The 19,723-nt window shown below is 57.7% G+C and overlaps 1 protein-coding gene and 1 non-coding gene across 5 annotated transcripts in view; both read right to left on the reverse strand.

Annotated features, from left to right (window-relative positions):
* The window catches only part of ITGB4 (integrin subunit beta 4), a 32,293-nt gene that overhangs the window by 2,674 nt on the left and 9,896 nt on the right, over window positions 1-19,723 (reverse strand). For 2 of the 4 annotated variants that reach the window (XM_070774059.1, XM_070774060.1), the window contains exons 13-34: window positions 18,366-18,568; window positions 16,697-16,800; window positions 16,495-16,593; window positions 16,229-16,358; window positions 15,437-15,559; window positions 15,235-15,341; window positions 14,467-14,500; window positions 14,088-14,279; window positions 13,728-13,831; window positions 13,395-13,453; window positions 13,231-13,254; window positions 11,768-11,916; window positions 11,502-11,681; window positions 10,560-10,708; window positions 7,625-7,829; window positions 6,298-6,455; window positions 5,777-5,957; window positions 5,511-5,648; window positions 2,822-3,004; window positions 2,601-2,732; window positions 763-951; window positions 108-344 (exon numbers count right to left, since the gene is read on the reverse strand). In XM_070774059.1, coding sequence (XP_070630160.1) covers window positions 108-344; window positions 763-951; window positions 2,601-2,732; window positions 2,822-3,004; window positions 5,511-5,648; window positions 5,777-5,957; window positions 6,298-6,455; window positions 7,625-7,829; window positions 10,560-10,708; window positions 11,502-11,681; window positions 11,768-11,916; window positions 13,231-13,254; window positions 13,395-13,453; window positions 13,728-13,831; window positions 14,088-14,279; window positions 14,467-14,500; window positions 15,235-15,341; window positions 15,437-15,559; window positions 16,229-16,358; window positions 16,495-16,593; window positions 16,697-16,800; window positions 18,366-18,568 — 3,080 coding nt within the window. The remainder of the gene's footprint in view (window positions 1-107; window positions 345-762; window positions 952-2,600; window positions 2,733-2,821; window positions 3,005-5,510; window positions 5,649-5,776; window positions 5,958-6,297; window positions 6,456-7,624; window positions 7,830-10,559; window positions 10,709-11,501; window positions 11,682-11,767; window positions 11,917-13,230; window positions 13,255-13,394; window positions 13,454-13,727; window positions 13,832-14,087; window positions 14,280-14,466; window positions 14,501-15,234; window positions 15,342-15,436; window positions 15,560-16,228; window positions 16,359-16,494; window positions 16,594-16,696; window positions 16,801-18,365; window positions 18,569-19,723) is intronic. The other 2 variants (XM_070774061.1, XM_070774062.1) reach the window with 1 other exon arrangement.
* TRNAA-AGC (transfer RNA alanine (anticodon AGC)) lies at window positions 8,520-8,591 on the reverse strand. Its single transcript has one exon. It is a non-coding gene; the product is annotated as a tRNA-Ala (tRNA).

Here is a 19,723-nt window from a genome sequence, read left to right on the forward strand (position 1 = left end):
CGGGGCGGGTGTGCGTGTTGGGCGGAGGGCAGCAGCCCCCGCCCCGCCTCCAGGAGCTGGAAGAGAGGAACGATTGGCCGGAGGGCCGGGGAGGAGGCGGCACTCACTCTGGGAGGAGAGGGAGGTGAGGGTGGAGTAGTCCCTGGGCAGCGTGGCGGAGTGCGAGTGCTCCGTGCGGGTCAGCGAGTGGTAGTCCCGCGTGAGGGTGGACGAGGTGCTCAGCACGCGGTGGGACAACTGCGGGCTCAGGTGGGCGCCGTGGGCCGCGGTGCTCACGGTCATCCTGTGCAGGGAGTTGGCGCTGCCCGGGAAGGCAAAGTCCATCCGCCCGTTCACCAGGTGCTCTGCGGGGACAGAGCAGGGTCACTCCCACAGGCCCGGCCGCAGACCCCGGAGCCCCGAGGGGCGGGCTGCCGCAGCCCTGGGAATTCCGGGGGTTACCTACCTACCTACCTTCCGGGGCCCCCTGGCATCAAAACACCCAGCCTCCCTCTGCCCACCAGGGCAGAGGCCCCTGGAGGAGTCCACGGCCCAACCAACCCCCGCAGGCTTCTGGAACACAGGTCCCCTGGCCTGGCAGGAGGCCCCCACGGACCCGACCTCCGCCGGGGCCTCGCAGCCCCAGCAGTCGGCCCCGCCCTGGGGAGAGCCCACACGCCTGCCCTGGGGTCCCCTGGCTCTGGGGTCACCGGGCAAGGCAGCCTGGCCGCGGTGGGCTCTGGCTGGAGCCGAGGTGGGTGCGGGTGGGGGCGTGCCGGTCACCTCCCTCCCCGCTGGCGCCCCGCGTGCCCCCATCGGCCCCATCGGCGGCGCAGTCTCCCGGGGGCCCGGAGTCGGAGGAGCGCCGGCTGCCGGCGGACAGGCGCGGGATGAGCTCCGGGGGCAGCCGCCACGTGACGCGCCTCAGGTCCAGCTCCTCCCCCAGCAGGGGCTCGAACTTCCAGCCGCAGCCTTAGGAACAACGAAGGGCCGCGTTGGCACCGCCAGGGGGCGCCAGGGGCGCGGAGAAGAAGCCAGTGGTCCCCCGGCACATGCGATCTGGGTGTGCGGCGGCGGGGGAACCCGGCGGCAGGCGGGACCCTCAGCCCGGAGGTGTTATAGGGCGGCTTGGGCCGCAGCTGGCGAGGGAAGACCCCCTGGACCAGAGTCCTGGCTCTGCCGCGAGCCGTGAGGCCTCTGCTCTGAGCCTGCTTCCCGTCTGGATGAGGGAGCGAGTGATGTCTCCCAGGCCTGCCTCCCGGGAACTCCCCAGCGAGTTCCAGCAGCCGGAGTAGATCTGTGTAGTGCCGACAAGCCGAGGAACCTGATTCATACCAGCTGCTCTCTACCCCAGACCCTCAAAACCCTCAAGACCCCTGAACCCTAGCTTGACTCCATGGAAACCTGATGTAGGTAAGGAAGGAAGAAAATACAAATTCTGGGGCTTCCCTGGTGGCTCAGTGGTAAAGAATCTATCTGCCAATGCGGGAAAAACAGGTTTGATCTCTGGTCTGTGACTGAACCGAACTGAACTGAACTGAACTGAACCGGGAAGATCCCACATGCCGCGGAGTAACTAAGCCTACAGGTCAGAACTACCGAGCCTGTGCTCTAGAGGCCGGGAGTTGCAACTACTAAGCCCTAGAGCCCGTCTTGCGCCACAGGAAGAGAAGCCACCGCGATGAGAAGCCTGCATAGCAATGAAGACCCAGCACAGCCAAAAATAAATTATATGAAAAGGAAATACAAATCCTGGTGGATTTTCACTCAGCCTAGTATGACTGGTATCCCATTTCACAGATCAGAAAACCGAGGCAGAGAATGTACGTGATTCATCTGAATTCCCACAGTGGTGGCTTAGTCACTAAGTCCTGTCCGACTCTTGCCCCATGGACCCCATGGACTGTAGCCTCCCAGGCTCCTCTGTCCATGGGATTCTCCCGGCCAGAATACTGAAGTGGATTGCCATTTCCTTCTCCAGGGGATCTTTCCAACCCAGGAATTGAACCCAGGTCTCCAGCATTGCAGGCAGACTCTTTACCAACTGAGCTACAAGGGAAGCCATCCTGCAGTGAAGCCAGAGCTAAAACAGACCCCAGGAGTCCCAGTCGAGGGCTCTTTGCATCACAATGTACAGGAATCCAAGAGGGAAGTGGAGCAGGGCCAGTGCAAGGAGCACTGCACTGGGGGCCCCCAAGCCAGTGGCTGTTCTGGGGCTCCTGGACCAGGCTTGCCTCCTCGCCTGTAGCCCTGTCCCTGGGAGGTGTCTTGGGTGTCCTGACTCCATGGCACAGCTGGTGAGCTGGTGAGCCTTCCACACTCACAACTGTTTCCAGTCTCATGCGCACGAGCCCGTGTGCATGTGCCCCAAGCCCATGTCTGTCTGTCTGTCCTCACACAGAGACGTGCACACCAGCCTATGAGCCACGTCCACTTTGTCCCCTCTGTACCCAGAGCCAGAATGGTGCCTGTCAAATCGTTGATTTTGCAGAGAGGGGACTTTCAGTCTTGATCTTCATGCCCAGTGGTCCTGGCCCCTTTGCTGTCTCTGGACACCAGCGACAGCCCCACCCTCTACCCAGGATCCCCACCATCCTCGCCGGGATCCCCAGACCACTCACCGGTGTCATCAGAGACGCTGGGCCTCTGGCTGCCGGCTGGAGAGCGGAGCACATCATCGCTGTACATGAGGAAGCTCTCATAGTCCTCCCCACTCTGGGCGTCCACGATGGGGATGTCAGGGATGATGGGGACTGCGGGGTGGGGGGAGGGGTGAGCCAGGGCCCGACCTCGGGCCCCTGCCCGCCCCTGTCCGCCCTGTGCCTCCCTGCCCCCTGCTCACTGGACATGGGTCGCTTGGGCTGGGTGGCCAGGTTGATGATGGCCTCCCGCTCAGGCCCCCAGCCTGCCCCGTTGCGAGCCTTGACCGTGTAGCGGTATGGCTGGGACTCGCGCAGGTTCTCGATGAGCAGCGTCCGCTTCTTGGGGCTGTCCACCAGCACCTTCTTCATGGGCCCGATGGGTCCTAGGGCAGGGAGAGTGCCTCAGAGCTTCTGGCCTGGTCCTGGTCTCGGATGCCCCAGGACCGTCGCGCGGCCCCTGAACTGCACCCAGGAGTGGGGGGAACAAGGCAGGGAGCGAGCAACTATTGATGCCCAGCCATGGGCCAAGCCCTGAGAACCTGGGTGTGACTGGCTTAGAGAAGTGTCACCAGGGCTCCACGGGGTTCCTCGCTAAGTTGAGTGGCAGAGACACACTAGACTCAAGTCACCTTTAGTGTCAGCTTGACCCATTGGTAAAGGTCCTACGTTCACGTGCGTCTGTGCGAGTCTGGCTCCAGAGCCAAGAGTGCCCTCATCACCTGTGCCTCACCGTCCCCAACCAAACCCCAAATGCTCTGTTGGGAAATCCAAAGTGGAAACACTGGGGACTTCCCTGGTGGCCCAGGGGCAAAGACTTTGCTCTCCCAATGCAGGGGACCCGGGTTCAATCCTTGGTCCAAGAACTAGATCCCACACGTTGTTGCTGAGCAGCGAAGTTGTGTCTAAGTCTTTTGCAACCCCGTGGACTGTAGCCCTCGAGGCTCTTCTGTCCATGGGATTTCCCAGGCAAGAAAACAGGCGTGGGTTGCCATTTCTTCCTCCAGGGGATCTTCCCGACCCAGGGACTGAACCCAGATCTCCCGCATTGGCAGGTGGATTCTCTACCGCTGAGCCACCAGGGAAGCCCCAGATCCCACAGGCCACAACTGAAAAGATCTCGTGCGCCACGATAAAGACCGATCACCCCGCATGCCCCCATGAAGACCCGGCACAACCAAAACAATAAATAAAAAATATTTTAAAAGTGGAGACATTCGGACACTCGCCAAGGCTGCCCTGGCCACCTGGGCAAGGACGGGAGGTGAGAGGCAGGCCTGATCCTGCAGCGGAGGACAGGCCAAGGCCTGCACGAGCTGAGTGTGCCAGGGTGGGATGGAGGTTGCACAAGAGTCAGTTAGCCGGGAGCAGAGGTGAGGCAGCTCCCCCACACCCAGAAGGGAGGACACACAGCCCTGGGAGCGGGGAGGAAGAGACCCCAGGCTGCTCTGAGTGAGTTACAGTGCCTAGGGGCCCCGACCTGACAACATGGGGCCCTCTGGGTGATCAGAAGACATCCCAGAGTCTGAGGGGTCCAAAGGAGGGCTCTCGGGGAAAACCCCACCTGCGAAGCTTGATGCTGTCTGATAAGAGAATGGCTGTGCTCCAAGAACTGGCTGATGTTGGACTGTCTGCCTGGGGGAGGTCTCTGAGTGCTGAGGTGGGGTCCACCCCGTCGCATCTGTCTGCCAGGGGGAGAAGGGAAGGGGACCACCCCAAAGGGCTGATGCCCTTGGGTCAGGAGGGCTTCCTCATACGTTTGTGAGGCAAGAGCTAAGAGTGTGGGCCAAAACCAGTCACGCCTGGTTAAGATTAAAGGCCAGGCCAGAAAAGACTTCCTGACAGTGGTCCAGGGGCGGACCAGGAGTCGCCAACAGAAGGAGCCAAGGTGTGACGCAGCGGCTGAGAAGGTTGTGCTTGGTCGGCCAGGCGAACAGAGCAAGGAGCCTGAGGCCCAGAACAATCCTGCTGCCCTCTGCCCTGTTGGGCTACCTGGGAGTGCTAAGCCTGACCCACTTTAGGGTTCACAGGTTGTATCTGGGGGTGGGAAGCTCTCCATCCCTGGGATGGACTCAACAGGTGACGATGCAGAGAGGAGGGCCCTGCACCAGGCAAGAGCGGCGGACTGAGTTCCCTTGAAAAGTTTTCCATCCTGACAAGTGCAGGGGTCATCTCTCCCTTCCAGGACGGGAGAAAAATAGAGAGTTCTGCCAGGGGCTCTGATAACATGTTGCATAAAATGTACTAGAAAAATTGTTTGAAGTTCAGGGAGTCCTCTGCTTTTTATTTGCTAAATCTATCCACCCTGGCTTGAAGAGACCCGTGTAGAATTGAGCCACTCTCGTTGACCTGTGTGGGCTGGCACTCTGGACCTGTGACCCCATTGCACACACATAACCTCAGGCCTTCCATCCTCACCTGCCCTGGGAGCTTCTGGGCTCTGCTTTGGAATGCAACTAACTCAGCCCAAGTTCAGTTCAGTTCAGTTCAGTCGCTCAGTCGTGTCTGACTCTTTGCGACCCCATGAATCGCAGCACGCCAGGCCTCCCTGTCCATCACCAACTCCCGGAGTTCACCCAGACTCACATCCATCGAGTCAGTGATGCCATCCAGCCATCTCATCCTCTGTCGTCCCCTTCTCCTCCTGCCCCCAATCCCTCCCAGCATCAGAGTCTTTTCCAATGAGTTAACTCTTTGTATGAGGTGGCCAAAGTACTGGAGTTTCAGCTTTAGCATCATTCCTTCCAAAGAAATCCCAAACCTGACCACAAACCTAATGATGCCCCCAGGCAAACAGAGTGGGGGCTCATCCACTGACCTGGACTCCGTGACCTCCTCCCGTTCTCCACCCCCTTCCCTCCCTGGGGGCAGAAGAGGAGGGCGGGTCCTTACGGTTGTCCTCATTGACCAGGCCGTAGCAGACCTCGTAGGCTGTGATCTCGCCGTTGGTCTCAGCCGGCTCGGCCCAGCTCAGCTGGGTCACGGTGGAGGAGACGACGTTGAAGGCCAGACGCCCGGGCTCGCTGGGCACTGGATGGGGCAGAGAGGGTGCAGGAAGAGCGCTGTCAACATCGGACAAGAGGGCAGAGTTCTGGGCGGGGCCAGGGCTGGGCAGGCTGGCATCAGGGTGGCCAGGGATGGATGTGGTGAGGCCTCACCTTCCTGGTGGGTGCGACAGGACACCGGGGAGCTGTAGGGGCCCTCGCCCTGCGCCCCGTAGGCGCACACCTTCATCTCGTAGTCACAATATGGGTACAGGTTGGTGAGCTCCACTGAGGGCACCTTGCTGTCAAGCAGGTGGGCTTCAGACTCGGAGTCACCCTGGATCCAATATTTCACCTGTGCCCAGGGTGGGGCTGGTCAGCGGGGAGCAGCTGGCAGAGCCCACCGTCCCTCCGCTGAGCCCTGCCCTTACAGTCCCGTGGGCACACAGACGTGGAGGGATTGAGTGCCCTGCCAGGCGCACGCAGCAGGGCTGGCATAGGGCACAGGTGTTTCTGGGTTCTGGGGGCCACATTCCAGGGACTTCTTCCTCCCCCAGGGGCCGATGGGGGTTCCCCACCCACTGAGGCCAAGCACGTCCTCTCCTCTCCCTGGGGCCCTCTCTGGCCTCAGCAGGCCCACCTCTGCAGCATATGCCCGGCCTCCCATCCACCCCTTTCGTCGCCCCCCACCTTACCCGGTACCCTGTCGGCTTGCCAGGAGGAGGCAGCCAGTTGAAGTGGATCTTCCGGGACCCAGCAGCCTTGGCATTGGGGTTCTGTGGGGCACCCAGGTCACCCCGGGGCGGTGGGGGTGATGACACGGTCTGGTTCATTACATTCCGGTCCAGCTCGTCTGCAGGGGGTCAAGCCAGGGCAAGGCAGTGAGCAGAGACTCCTCTCTGGCTTTGAGGGGACAGGAACCCATCTGCACCACCAGGGGGCACCAGACGCCCAGTTAAACACCAAGACTCCTTCCCCCTCACATCACATCAGACGTATGGGTGTGAGAGTTGGACTATAAAGAAAGCTGAGTCCCGTAAGTATTGACGCTTTTGAACTGTGGTGTTGGAGAAGACTCTTGAGAGTCCCTTGGACTGCAAGGAGATCCAACCAGTCCATCCTAAAGGAAATCAGTCCTGAATGTTCATTGGAAGGACTGATGTTGAAGCTGAAACTCCAATACTTTGGCCACCTGATGAGAAGAACTGACTCATTGGAAAAGACCCTGATGCTGGGAAAGATTGAAGGCGGGAGGAGAAGGGGATAACAGAGGATGAGATGGTTAGATGGCATCACCAACTCAATGGACATGAGTTTGAGTAAACTCCGGGAGTTGGTGATGGACAGGGAGGCCTGGCGTGCTGCGGTCCATGGGGTCACAAAGAGTCTGACATGACTGAGCGACTGAACTGAACTGAACCGAACCTTCCCCCTGCTCCAGGGGGACCCAGGAGGGTCTCCAGAGGGATAAGGGCTTGCTCTCTTTGTCCCTTTGGCAGCCAAGGTGTGTCCCACAGAGAACATTTTCTCTTCCCAACGCCCTTCCTCTCTCCCCTACCCCAAGACTCCTCCTATGCCCCCATCCTTTTGGCAAACCTCCCCTCCAGGGTGGGCTCACAGGCCCCACTATACCGGAAGCTAAGGGCCCATAAGAAGTGTTTCACCCCTTCTGAAACACTTGCATTTAGCTTAAACTAAGGCTGAAGTCAAAGGCTAAGGCCTAATGGTGGGATTCCCAGCCAGCGGCAGGCCTGTGGCCACATGACCCCGGTCTCTCTGATTGAGAGCAGGGTTGCCAGATAAATACAAGATGCCTAGTTAAACTGGAATTTCACACGAAGATACTTTTTAAGAATAAGTATATCCCAGATAGCATATGGGATATACGTATACTACAAGTTGAGTTGTTATTTATCTGAGATTCAAATGTAACTGAGCTTTCTGTATTTTTACGGCTGAGACTGTCAAGAAGCCCCAGCCCTCCCTCCCCACCTGCTTAACCTGACCCCAGGCTCCGGCTACCTCGGTCCCCAATGATGACAGTGGCACACTGGGGCTGGCCCAGGCGGGCCCCGAACTTGGGGTTGCTGAGTTGGATGTAGAAGCGGCGGGTCTGGGGGCCCCGCAGAAGGGAGTCCATCTCCTGCAGCTCCAGGAGCTTCACCTGCAGCTCCTTCCAGGTCTCCCCAGGTTGGAACAGCAGCTCACCCTCCATGGGGATGTAGTCCTAGGAATGGGAAGGGGTCAGAGTTGGAGCAGGCCTGGGAGATGAGCCAGGGCCACACGCTCCACCCCCACCCGACAGCCAGTGCAGAGACCCTCATGCAGACTCTCCCACGTGGACACGGAATGGCTCCTGTTTATACAGCACCTCTTTTGCATCAAGTACTTTACAGATATTAGCTCGTTTCTTCCTCAGGGCAGAGTGAGGTAGAGATATTACTGTCCCCATTTTACAGATCAGGTAACTGAGGCACACAGAGGTAAAGAAAGATGCCCAAGTTCACACAGGTAGTTGTGGTGGAGCTGGGATTTGAACCAAAGTACAGAGAGACAAGGATGCAGATACAGGGGGGTCCCACACAGGCAGGCACTCAGCCAGGGGAGCTGAGATTTGCAGGCCTCACCTAGGAGGGAGGAACTGTTCCCCGCCCTGCGGCTCTGAAGTCTGAATCCCACCAGCCCCCTGGCCCTGCCTCCTGGGTGGGGTGCTTCTATTACCTCCAGTTTTTATTTTTCAATGCCCTAGAGCTTTTTCCTGAATGTCTTGGGATTAATGTGTACCTATATGGGGCAGATAGATTGCAGTGTGTAGGGGGAAGCCTTTTCACATAATTCCACTAGGTGGCGCTGTAAGCTAACATTCAGATTCTTTGCTAGCAGTCCGAGCCACCAGGGAAGCCCAAAAATGTAAGGATGGAGGTACTGGGGATTGAACCCAGGGCCTCATGCATGCTAAGCATGCGCTCTACCACTGAGCTATACCCCCAGGCATATATCTGTATATACATACATGTATACATTTGTATAGAAAAAGAGAAAGCAACTATCAACAATGGGTGCTAATTTTATTAGTCTTTCCATTCTGCTGTAGGTTTGAAGTTTTTCAAAATAAAAAGTTGAGAAATATTTAAAAATGTTAAAAAACATAGTTCACTACCAAAGGATCCTTATAAAGGGCTTCCCTAGTGGCTCAGATGGTAAAGAATCTGCCTGCAATGCAGGAGACTCAGGTTTGATCCCTGGGTGGGAAAGATGGTCTGGAGGAAGGAAAGGCAACCCACTCCAGTATTCTTGCCTGGAAAACTTCCATGGACAGAGGAGCCTGGTGGGCTGCAGTCCATGGGCCGCAAAGAGTCGGACATGACTGAGCGACTTAACACTTTCACTTTTTCACTTTCAGTGACGTTATGGTTGTACAAATTCCTTTTTGGAATTTTTACTGGAAGCATTAGAGCAGTAATAAGAACTATTCCTACCTATAAAAATAAATAAAGAATAGGGTGTGTGCGCACACTTGCTCTCACGATTGCCAAGTGGGTCTGCAGGCCAGTGCGACTAACCTTTATTACTTTTTGAGTGAAGTTTTTTTGTTTCGTTTTTAATTTTGGGCCACACTCTGTGGCACATGGAACTTCCCCAGACCAGGATCGAACCCATGCCCCCTGCAGTGAAAGCGCAGCATCGTAACCACTGGTCCAAGAGGAAAGTCCAGTGAAGTTTTGATATGAATATTTCTACTTTTAAAATGTTGGTAATAGGTATAAAATAGATAACTAATAAGAATCTATGGTATAGCACAGGGAACTCTACTCAGTACTCTGTAATGACCTATCTGGGAACAGAATCTAAAAAAGAGTAGATAGATATATGTCTATGTTTAACTGATTCACTTAGCTGTACAGCAGAAAAGCAATATGGTAAATCAACTGTATGCCAATAAAAAATTAATTAAAAAAATTGGTAATGGTAATAGGGAATTCCCTGGCAGTCCAGTGGTTAGGACTCTGCAATTTCACTGCCAGGTCCCTGGGTCCAGGTTTGATCCCTGGTTGGGGGACTAAGATCCCACAAGCCACACAGCATGGCCAAAAAAATCAAAATACACAAAACGTTGGTAATTAATTTAGAAAAACAGACATATAAGCCAAACTAAGCAGGGACATGGCTGTTGTCTGAGAGTGATTAAGTTGTGAAAAAGTGATAAAGTTGACACCAGCCCACCATGCGGCCCTCCCTGCCCTGAAGGATTGGTCCTATGGCCTGGCTGACAGAGGGCCTGCCTGGCAATGACAGCCTGGGGACATTAGGCCTGTGATCCCCCGTCAACAAGGCCAGAGTCCCTAGGCCATGGCAGAGGGGGCAGTCTATTTCTTTGAAGAGTGTCCAGGTGGATCCTGGAATGTTGCAAGGGGGACACGGATGGTCTGGACATGATGAGGCCTTATTCAGGGCATCACTGGCCTTTTTGGTGAAAGTGAAAGTGAAATCGCTCAATCGTGTCCGACTCTTTGCCACCCCATGGACTGTAGCCCACGAAGCTCCTCTGTCCATGGGGTTTTCCAGGCAAGAAGAGGAAACTTCCTTCTCCAGGAGATCTTCCCAACTCATTTGAAAAGACCCTGATGCTGGGAAAGACTGTAGCCGGGAGGAGAAGGGGACGCAGAAGATGAGATGGCTGGATGGCATCACCGACTCAATGGACATGAGTTTGTGTAAGCTCCGGGAGTTGGTGATGGACAGGGTGGTCTGGGGTGCTGCAGTCCATGGGGTCGCAAGGAGTCAGACACGACTGAGCAACTGAACTGAACTGATGCCCCTGCTGCAGGGTGGCAGGGGAAACGTGTCCTTGGGAGGCCAGCCTGTGGCACCACCAGCATCCAGAGACCCAGGATGCCGCTGTGTCCAGCCCCCACTGGGCCCTTGGGATGTGCCTCACCTCGTGGCAAGGACTCACCCGGTTGGCCTTGGCGGTGTTATCCTGTGTGCGGTAGGAGACCTGTGATTTGCCGCTGTCCAGGATGCGCCGGACCACGGGGATGCGGGCAACGTGCTCCCCGCTGCTGACCAAGTACTCGGGCTGCTCAAAGGACACGATCCCGCTGGCTGCAAGGAGCCAGGCGCTGGTCAGGGGTCTTGACCACAGTCCCCCTCTCAGCCCCTGCCCTCCCTCTGGCCCAGCCCGGTCCAGACTTCAGGAGTCTGCTTATCACCCTCACCCCTCTGCTCTCTAGGGAGGGTGGACAGAGGTGCTGGGAAAGTCTTCCAGGAAAAGTTGACAAGGCTGGAACAGTGTCCAGCTGACATCCTGGAAGGTTTGGGGCAGAGAAGGGAGGCCAGGCAGCGGCAAGACCAGAGATGAGGGCTGAGACCGAGGACCGGGGCAGAGCAGGCCTAAGTCCTGCGGCAAGTGGGAAGGAGGGGTCAGCGACCAGAACAGGCCCTCCGGACGCTGGAAGGATGGTTATGAACAAGTCCAGGTTCCCCGAGGAACTAGCAGGGAAGGCAAGGTAGGTGACGGTGGTTTGACGCCTTGCCCGCCCTCTAGGTAGGCCTGGGCAGAAAAAGCCCCAGGTCCCTTCTTGCTCTGATGTCCTGGCATCCTGGGGACCCATTCAGTCTCAAGTTCAAAGGCCACAGGACAAGGAGAGGGTCGTGGGACGGCTCTAGGAGAACTCAGTACCCTCTGGTGATGATAAGAGAAGCCCCACACTGAGCGCTTATGAGAGAGGTACAGCCACAACCCCCTCAAAAGAGCCTGATACCCATTATGCAGATGAAGAAACCAAGGCTCAGAGGTTGAGTCGCTTGCCTAGGCCACATGGCCAGGCCCCACTTCCACTTGGATTGAGGAGAGACAAGAGTCCCAGAGTCCCCTTTGGCCCCCATCCTGACCGACCTTGCTCCTTGATGATGGTGATATTGACCAGGCGACGTCCGAGGGTGGCGGTGCCCACAGGCACGTCGATGGCCTCCACCAGCAGCTGCTTCTCGTCGTCGTCCTCGGGCCGGATAAACAAAGGCACCCGCACATCCACCAGCTCCACGCCCTCCTGGAATTCCACCATGCCCCGGGCATCTGGTGGGGAGCCGTCAGACAGGCGTCAGGGGGCCGCACGGGGGTGGGAGCTGAGAGGGAGGAGCACAGGGAGCCTGCCCACCTACCCTGGTCTGCGGTGAGCGTGTAATAGCCGGGGGCCACCTTGAGCTCATGGAAGGCCCCCTGCTCCACGTGCTTCTCCGTCAGCTTCAGCAGGGCCTGCTTGGCCGAGCGGGGAGCCATCAGCACAGTGTCCACAATGGTGTGGTCCTGCCTGGGGGCGGGGCGGGTGGGGGGTGTCAGGCCAGCTGGGAGGCTGCCACGCGTCCCTGTCCACCCCTCCTGCCTGTCCTCTCTGCATTGGGGCACAAGATTCCAGGCAGCAAAAAGAGGTTTTTTCAGAGCCAGACAGACGCAGAGGCCCAGGCTGGCCCTGCCGCCGCCCCCTGCAGCCTCAGGGTCCTTATCTGTGAGAGGAGGCTCCTCTCCCTGCCCACCTCTCCCAGAAGGGCTGATGATGCACACACAGAGGCGGGGCAGCAAAGATGCCAAGGGGACAGGCCAGATTGCCTGGCTGCAATCCTGGCTTTTCATCTTAAATTTTTTTTTTTTTTTTTTTTACCCAACCACATGGAAATTGAACCTGGTCCCTGGCAGCGAAAGCCTGAGTCTTAACTGCTGCTCCTGTGTCGTGCTGCGTTGTGTCTGACCCTTTGTGACCCCATGGACCGTAGCCCACCTGGTTCCTCCATCCATGGAATTTTCCATACAAGAATACTGGAGTGGGTTGCCATTCCCACTCCAGGAGATCTTCCACGTCCAGGGACTGAACCCGCGTCTTTTGTCCTTTGCACTGGCAGGCAGGTTCTTTACCACTGAGCCACCTGGGAAGCTTTAACTGCTGGACCACCAGGGAATTCCCCTGGTTCTCTCTCTCAATGGCTAGGTAACCTTGGGTAAGTTGCTCAACTTCTCTGATCCTCAGTTTCCTCAACTATACAATGGGAACAGCAATGATCCCCACTTGAGTAAGATAACCACACACACGAGTCCTTAGAACAAGGCCTGACCGGTGGTCAACACTCAAAGTGCCAGTCTCAATGGTTCTTACCCACAGTAATGTGCCCGGTGAGAGCTGTGCTTTGTCTTCTTGGTATTGAACCCCACCCCACTCTTCCCTGGGGGATCTGGGACTCGGGGTGGGAACTGGGAAAGAAGTGTGTCACCCACTGGACCATCTGGTTGGTAACCAGCGGCGCCTCCAGGATCAAGGCCTTTGGCCTCAGAGGAGGGCTGGCTCTGGGCACCGGCTATCCCTGGTACTGGGTGGGAGCTATTGCCTGTGTGAGGCCAGGGACTGGGTTGGCTCGTTTCCCTGTGGGTTTCTTATTCTCATACAGGGGCTGGCTCTCGGTGAGGGCTTCGTATGGGTATGTGTTCAGTGAAGGTCCTACCCCAGGACAGACCCAGACAGCCCTCCTCTCCCATGGGGCGGAGATGATGGAGATGGAAGTGGGGATGCGGGAGGTGGGGATAGGGGAGGTGGGACTTGGGGCTGGTACTGCCCACGGATGTGTCTTCGACTCACTTTTTCCCGGCGTTGGGCTGCTGCCTGTGGGGGACAAAGTGAAGACTGTGAGCCAGATGGTCCCTAGGGGGCAAGGATTATCTGCTTGGGAGAAATCCCCTGGCATCAGCTATGGGAGCAGCGCACCCCCCCAACCAACCCCACCCCGGGCGCCTAGGACCCACCGGAACTTGGTCTGCTGGAGGTTGTGAGCGCCTGTGATTTGTCGGTACACCTCGTTCAGCTGCCAGGCAAGGGAGGGCTGTGAGGCTGGGGCCCTGGGGGAGCCCCTGCACCCAGAGGACCTCCTGGGCATGGCTGGGGGTGTGGCCACAGGCATGTGCAGTGGCTCTACCCTTCTGGAAGCATTCATGTGGGGCAGATCCCAGGGGACCCCCCGGCCACACGTGTGTCCGAGAAAGCCCTTCTTTCCCACCCAAGGCGGCTTCCCTCTGCCCTCCTGCCACCCAGCTCACACCCGGCCCAGAGGTGCCCACTGCCTGGGACCGGCTCCTTACATTCTCCTCCACCTCCTGGCGCAGCTGGTCGCATTCTCGCGTGCCAGGCTTCAGCAGGTTCTCGGTGCAGAGGCGAGCAAGCCGCAGGGACAGTCCGTAGGGCACTAGGGCAGGTGAGGAGGGGGGTCGTCAGTCCCGCCATGATGGGCACCACAGAAGCCTCCTCCAGAAGCCGGGCTCGGATTGGGGGGCACCGGGGGCATGTACCCCTCAGGAAGGGTAGGAGGTGGCCAGCCCTGTGCCTGCACCCGATACCCAGAGAAAAGAGGAATGCTGGATCCCAGACCGGGGAGCAGTGTGAATGTGCCCCGGGCCCCAAGGGCAGCGCCAGGAGACGTGGTGCCCAGCCCCGGCCCTCACCCAGCTCTGAGGGGTTGATGCCTGCAGCGTGTGAGGCGAAGCCCGGCCGCTGCACGTTGTTGGTGATCTTCCATCGGACCGTGTCGCGACCCTTGAGGTTCCCGCTGCGCAGCAAGGGCGTGTCCAAGTGGTCCGAGGCCATCAGGTTCTCTCGCAGCATGTAATGGTCTTCCTTGAAGCCCACCATGTGACCTGTGGGACCTGGGCCTCAGTACGGGGCTGAGGGGCTGCTTCCTAGACCCTCCCCCACCACACCCCACAGGTGGGACCTCCACCGTCCCCGCCTCTGTCCCAGACTTGGCACCCTGCTTCCCCTCCACCCCCGCTGAAGGAAGGAGCTGTCAGAAGTCCACCGCCCCCGCCGAGGCCAGGCCCGTACCTCGGTTGCAGCAAGGGAGAAGGGCCAGGCAGGCCTAGGAGGCAAGGAGGGCAGGGATGAGAGCTGAGACGGCCTCACCGGCCCAGGGAAGTCCCTCCGGCCACCGCCTCCCACCCACGCCAGTGGTCCAGAGGGGTCAGCAGTGCCTTCCCCAGACACTGGGATATCCAGGCAGTTACAGGGGCCTGGGTGTGGGCACAGAGGCGAACAGGGGCAGAGGGTACCCAAAATGCATGTCATGGGACTCTGGTCCCGCTATCTACTCTGGAAAGGAAAAGGTTCTGTGATCAAACCCCTTTGGGAAGCACTGAATTCCTTCCCCATGTAGTTTCCTTATGCAAACAGCTAGCTCAAAGGCTCCGAGAAGCCCTGCAGAGGAGAAACCGCTTTCTCAAAAGTGTTTGATCACAGAACGCTTTCTCCCTGTAACACGCATGAATACGACCCTGGGGGCTGCCGTAGGGGCACCTCTGCCCCCTTCAGTATCCCACGCCAGGCCATGCTCTGCACTCTCCTGTCTCCGGTCTTTCTTCCCAGGGAGACGGCCAGCTCCTGGTGGGCAGAGCCCTTCCTTCTTGTTGGTTCTCGTGACCCTTTGCATGCGGCTGACCCCCGGGCCAGGGACTCCCAGGAATCCAGCCACTGGTGGCTGGCAGAGGCGAGGGGCTGGGGTGGGGACGGCACCAGAGCTGGGCGGAACGTGTGGGTTCCCTTGGCCTCTGCCCCCTACAGGGACCCCAGTGGGGTGGGGACCAGGGGAGCCCCCACCTTGCAGCAGGCACAGTACTTCCAGCAGAGCAGCAGCAGCAGGACCGGGAACAGGAGGAGGAAGATGAGCAGGGGGATGAGCCACCAGAAGGTGCCCGGGGGGCATTCTAGGGAGGAGAGAGGAGGAGGAGGGAGCCAGTGCCTCCCCCCGATGCGGGTCTGACAGGCCACCCAGGCCCACCCTGCCGGCCCGCCGGCTCACCCTTCCTCCTCTGCACCAGGACGGTGCTGTTGGGCCCAGGGGCGCTGTCCCCCTCCACGGTGTAACTGTAGGTACAGTCGTCGTCCTCGTCCCGGAAGGAGCAGTGCTCCACCACCTCCTCCGCTGCAGACACAGATGGTCAGCAGGGCACCCGACCCCAGCCCGGAGCACCTCAGGGCCTGGCGAGGGGTCCGCCCCTCACCACGGCCTTGCTCTGGGGCCTACCCTGCCCATCACAGGGTCTGGGTGGAGGGGTGGAGGCCTCTCCCTGGGGAAGAATGTGAGTTCCCGGCAGACTGTGCACACGGTGGGCGGTGAAGTGGGGGCTGCCCTGCCCAGGACCGTCAAAGCCCGCAAATCTGTGCCTGTCCTGGGCATCACTCAGGAGCTGGGCTTCTAGAACATTTTTCTGACCCAGAGGAAAGGAGGCTGTGTGCCCCAGGGCCCGTTTTTGCGCCTTTGCTATGTTCATGGCCCCCTCCCCAGGACTGGGTGCTCTGGCCAGACTGTGCGTCCCCTCCCTGGGTCTGTGTGCCCAGTCTGAATTCTGTGACCACTCCCCAGGCATGGAACCCCTCTTCTGCCTGTCCTCACTTTGGACTACAAGCCCCCTACCCAGCTCTACAGCCCCCCTGATGAGCGACCCCCGCTTAGAGGTCTCCCACCCAGCTCTACAGCCCCGCCCTGATGAGCGACCCCCCTTAGAGGTCTCCCACCCAGCTCTACAGCCCCCCTGATGAGCGACCCCGCTTAGGGATCTCCCTTTGCCCAGTTCTCTTGCCTGCCCTGTACCTTTCTTGAGCTCATCCACCATCTTGACCTTGAAGCTGCACTCCTCGCACGTGCGCCCCTTCTTTTCACCAGTGCCCCAGGCCTGGCACTGCACGCAGGAGCGCAGGTCCTCACAGAGGCCCAGGTGGATCTGGGTGGGCAAAGAGGAGGGGCAGACGGGTACTGTGCTGGGTGGCCCCTGCCAGGCCCACTCCCACAACCTCACTGCCTGGGCAGCTCCCATGGCGATGGGTCCCCGTGCCCACACCCAGCGAGTGTGGCCTCACCGCCGAGTAGTTGATCTCGCAGACGGTGTCCGTGTAGAGCGACTGTTGGTTGCAGTGGCAGCGGCCACACTCGCAGTGGCCACGCCCATTACAGAGACCCTGAGGTGAGAGGAGGCCCCCGTGAGCCAGCTGCGCCCCCATCCCTGTCTGCGAGGGGGCCCCGCCCACCGTCCCCTGCTGCCTGCCTCAGGCCCTGGCCCACCCCGTTACTGTCGATGCAGGTGGCATTGCTGAGAGGACAGTCACAGCTCAGGCCTGTCCAGCCAGGCTCACACACGCACTGACCCATGGAGCAGCGTCCCCGGTCTGCAAAGAAGGGAAGGCGAGAGTGGAGAGGCACATTTGCACCTGCAGTCCAGGCTGCCCACCCGGCAGAGCTGCCTCGGGAGCTAGGATGTCTCCAGCCATGGGCAGAGCCATCTCTTCCTCTCTTTCCTGGCATTCCCTTCTTTCCATTTTTCCCCCGCTCTATTCTGCCCTCTACCTTCCACTCTGCAGATGGAGTGATCACCCCAAAACACAAACCCAGTCACATGTCTCCCCTATTTAAGAACCTTTGATGAATCCTGGCCAATGCAATAAGGTAAGAAAAAGAAATAAAACATACGTATTAGAAAGTAAAAAACAAAAAACTGTCATTATTTGTCAGTATCAGAAATGTCCCCAAATAGCAAGAAGAATCTATAGATAAGTTGCTAGGTTTCATAAGTTAGTTGAGCAAGGTGGCTGGATACAAGGTTAACATATAAAGAGAAAATGAAATTAAAACCTCCAATGACTCCCTTTGCTCAAAGGATAAAGTCCAATATCCTTGCTATTGACTGATTGCAGCCTGCAAGCCAAATCCAGCTCACCACCTGCTTTTGCAAAAGTGTTACTGAAACAGAGCCACACTCATTTGCTTCTGTGTTGCCTATAGCTGCTTTCTGCTACAAGGGCAGAGCTGAGCAGTAGTGACAGAAACGGTTTGGCTTACAAAACTGGAAAACATTTAATGTCTGGCCCTTTAAGAAAAAGTGTGGACTAGACTAAAACTGGATACATCCTGGCCTGGAATCCAAACCTCTCACACTCTGGCCCTGCCTCCTTTCCAGCAGCATCTCCCTCCCTTCCTATCTCATGGCTCCACCTGTGCTAAATACCTGTCTTTCTCCAGACATCCTGGGTTCTCCCTTCATTTCTCTGAGTGCACTGTAGGGTAGGCAGGTAAAGAGAAAAGAAGGCAGATAAAAGCAAGAATGAAGGAAAGAGTAGACCCCCAGTGGCTAGTACACAGTTGGGATTTAATAAGTATTTGGTGAGTAGATTTTCATTCAATCTCCTCCATTTGCCCAGTCAGTCCTTCCACGTGGCCCCTGTGGGTTCTGTGGCCCTTGCCCAGTTCCAGAAGATCTGGCCAGCCTACGGGCCCCTGGCCTGGACCCACACTGTGTTGGGCCCTGTGGGATGCATTACCCCAGGCCCTGCCTGCCAGAGATGTAGCACCTTCCAAGAGAGGAAAGATCACCATGCCTTATAGCACCAATCCCTGAGACCAAGCTGGGTAGTACCCACCCTGGTGGGATGGGAGAGTGGAGAAGAAGGTGGGCGTGGACTGGAGGACCTCAGGGGAGCCAGAGTCTTAAACATAAGAGTAATGTCATGCTGGTAGGGGCCTTGGGCATCAAGTTTTTGGAGGAGGAGAGAGGTCCAGGTTGGGGCTGGACTTGCGGGAGGCGCTCAGGGAATCTGGCCTGCACATGCGGATTCTGACTCCTGGTGTGGCTCTCCCAACTTGGGCTCTGATGGGAGAACCAGCGGGGCAGGGTGTGGGCTGGGCACCCAGGCCACCCCCAAAGCCCTGTACCACCCCACTTGGGTCAGCAGCTCACCATTGCAGAGGAACCCGGAGGTGCGGGGACACTGGAAGTTGTCGTATTCGCAGAACTGACCCTCATAGCGGCCTTCGCCATAGCACACACAGTGGCCACACTGGCACTCGCCCCGCCCGGAGCACACCTTGTCCTCGCCCTCCCGCCGGCAGGGCTGCAGGTCGCTCTGGGAGCCGGTGGAGCAGTTACAGGTCTTGCCGCTCCTGCGGGAGGAGCCAGTCACTTCCCCACTGCCCAGCAAGAAGGCTGGGCCTTCACCATCCCATTTTACAGATGAGGAAACTGAGGCTCTAAATGGGTCTAAGTTAAGCAGACAGCAGTGGTTGAACTGAACTCAAGCCTCAGTTCCCTGAGACCCTCCCTCTGTCCCCTCAAGTCACAACAAATCTGTTCAATGTCTTGAAGCTTGAAAAGCCCTTACTCTTACTATCACTCATTCGTGACTCACTTCTGCTCAGGGAATAGGGGCCCATGGCTCAAATGTGCTGTGTACTCAGTCGTGTCCGACTCTTTGTGCCCCCATGGACTGTAGCCCGCCAGGCTCCTCTGTCCATGGGATTTTTCCAGGCAAGAATACTGGAGTGGGTAGCCATTTCCTTCTCCAGGATGGCTCAGATAGTAAAGGTTCAAAAGGGATGGAGGGCAAAGTCAGCCTCCCGCTCTGTCCGACCCACAACACCCTGTCCTGATTCTTAAATGACTTTCCAGAGATAATCCGATATCAGTTCAGTTCAGTTCAGTCGCTCAGTCGTGTCCGACTCTTTGCGACCCCATGAATCGTGTCCGACTCTTTGCGACCCCATGAATCGCAGCACCCCAGGCCTCCCTGTCCATCACCAACTCCCGGAGCTCACTGAGACTCACGTCCATCGAGTCAGTGATGCCATCCAGCCATCTCATCCTCTGTTGTCCCCTTCTCCTCCTGCCCCCAATCCCTCCCAGCATCAGAGTCTTCTCCAATGAGTCAACTCTTCACATGAGGTGGCCAAAGTACTGGAGTTTCAGCTTTAGTGTCATTCCTTCCAAAGAAATCCCAGGGCTGATCTCCTTCAGAATGGACTGGTCCAGGTTTTTTTTCAAGAATTATCCAGGGTTTTTTTGGGGGGGTTGGGGGGTGTTGCACTGGATGGCTTGCAGGATCTTAAGTTTCTGGATCAGGGAATGAACCCACAGCTCCAGCCATGAGAACACTAAGTCCTAACCACTGGACCATCAGGGAATTCCCATATCCATGTTTTTCAAAGTTCTTTGAATTTAATCCAGCAACTGGATGTGCCCCTTTCTCAGCCTTTTCTATGCCTGGCTGCCACCCCCTCCTCAGCCTGCCTCCATGGTATGCCCAGCGTCAAGCACTTGCG

The sequence above is a fragment of the Bos indicus genome, chromosome 19 (assembly GCF_029378745.1).
Source record: "Bos indicus isolate NIAB-ARS_2022 breed Sahiwal x Tharparkar chromosome 19, NIAB-ARS_B.indTharparkar_mat_pri_1.0, whole genome shotgun sequence".
NCBI classification, from domain to species: Eukaryota; Metazoa; Chordata; class Mammalia; order Artiodactyla; family Bovidae; genus Bos; species Bos indicus.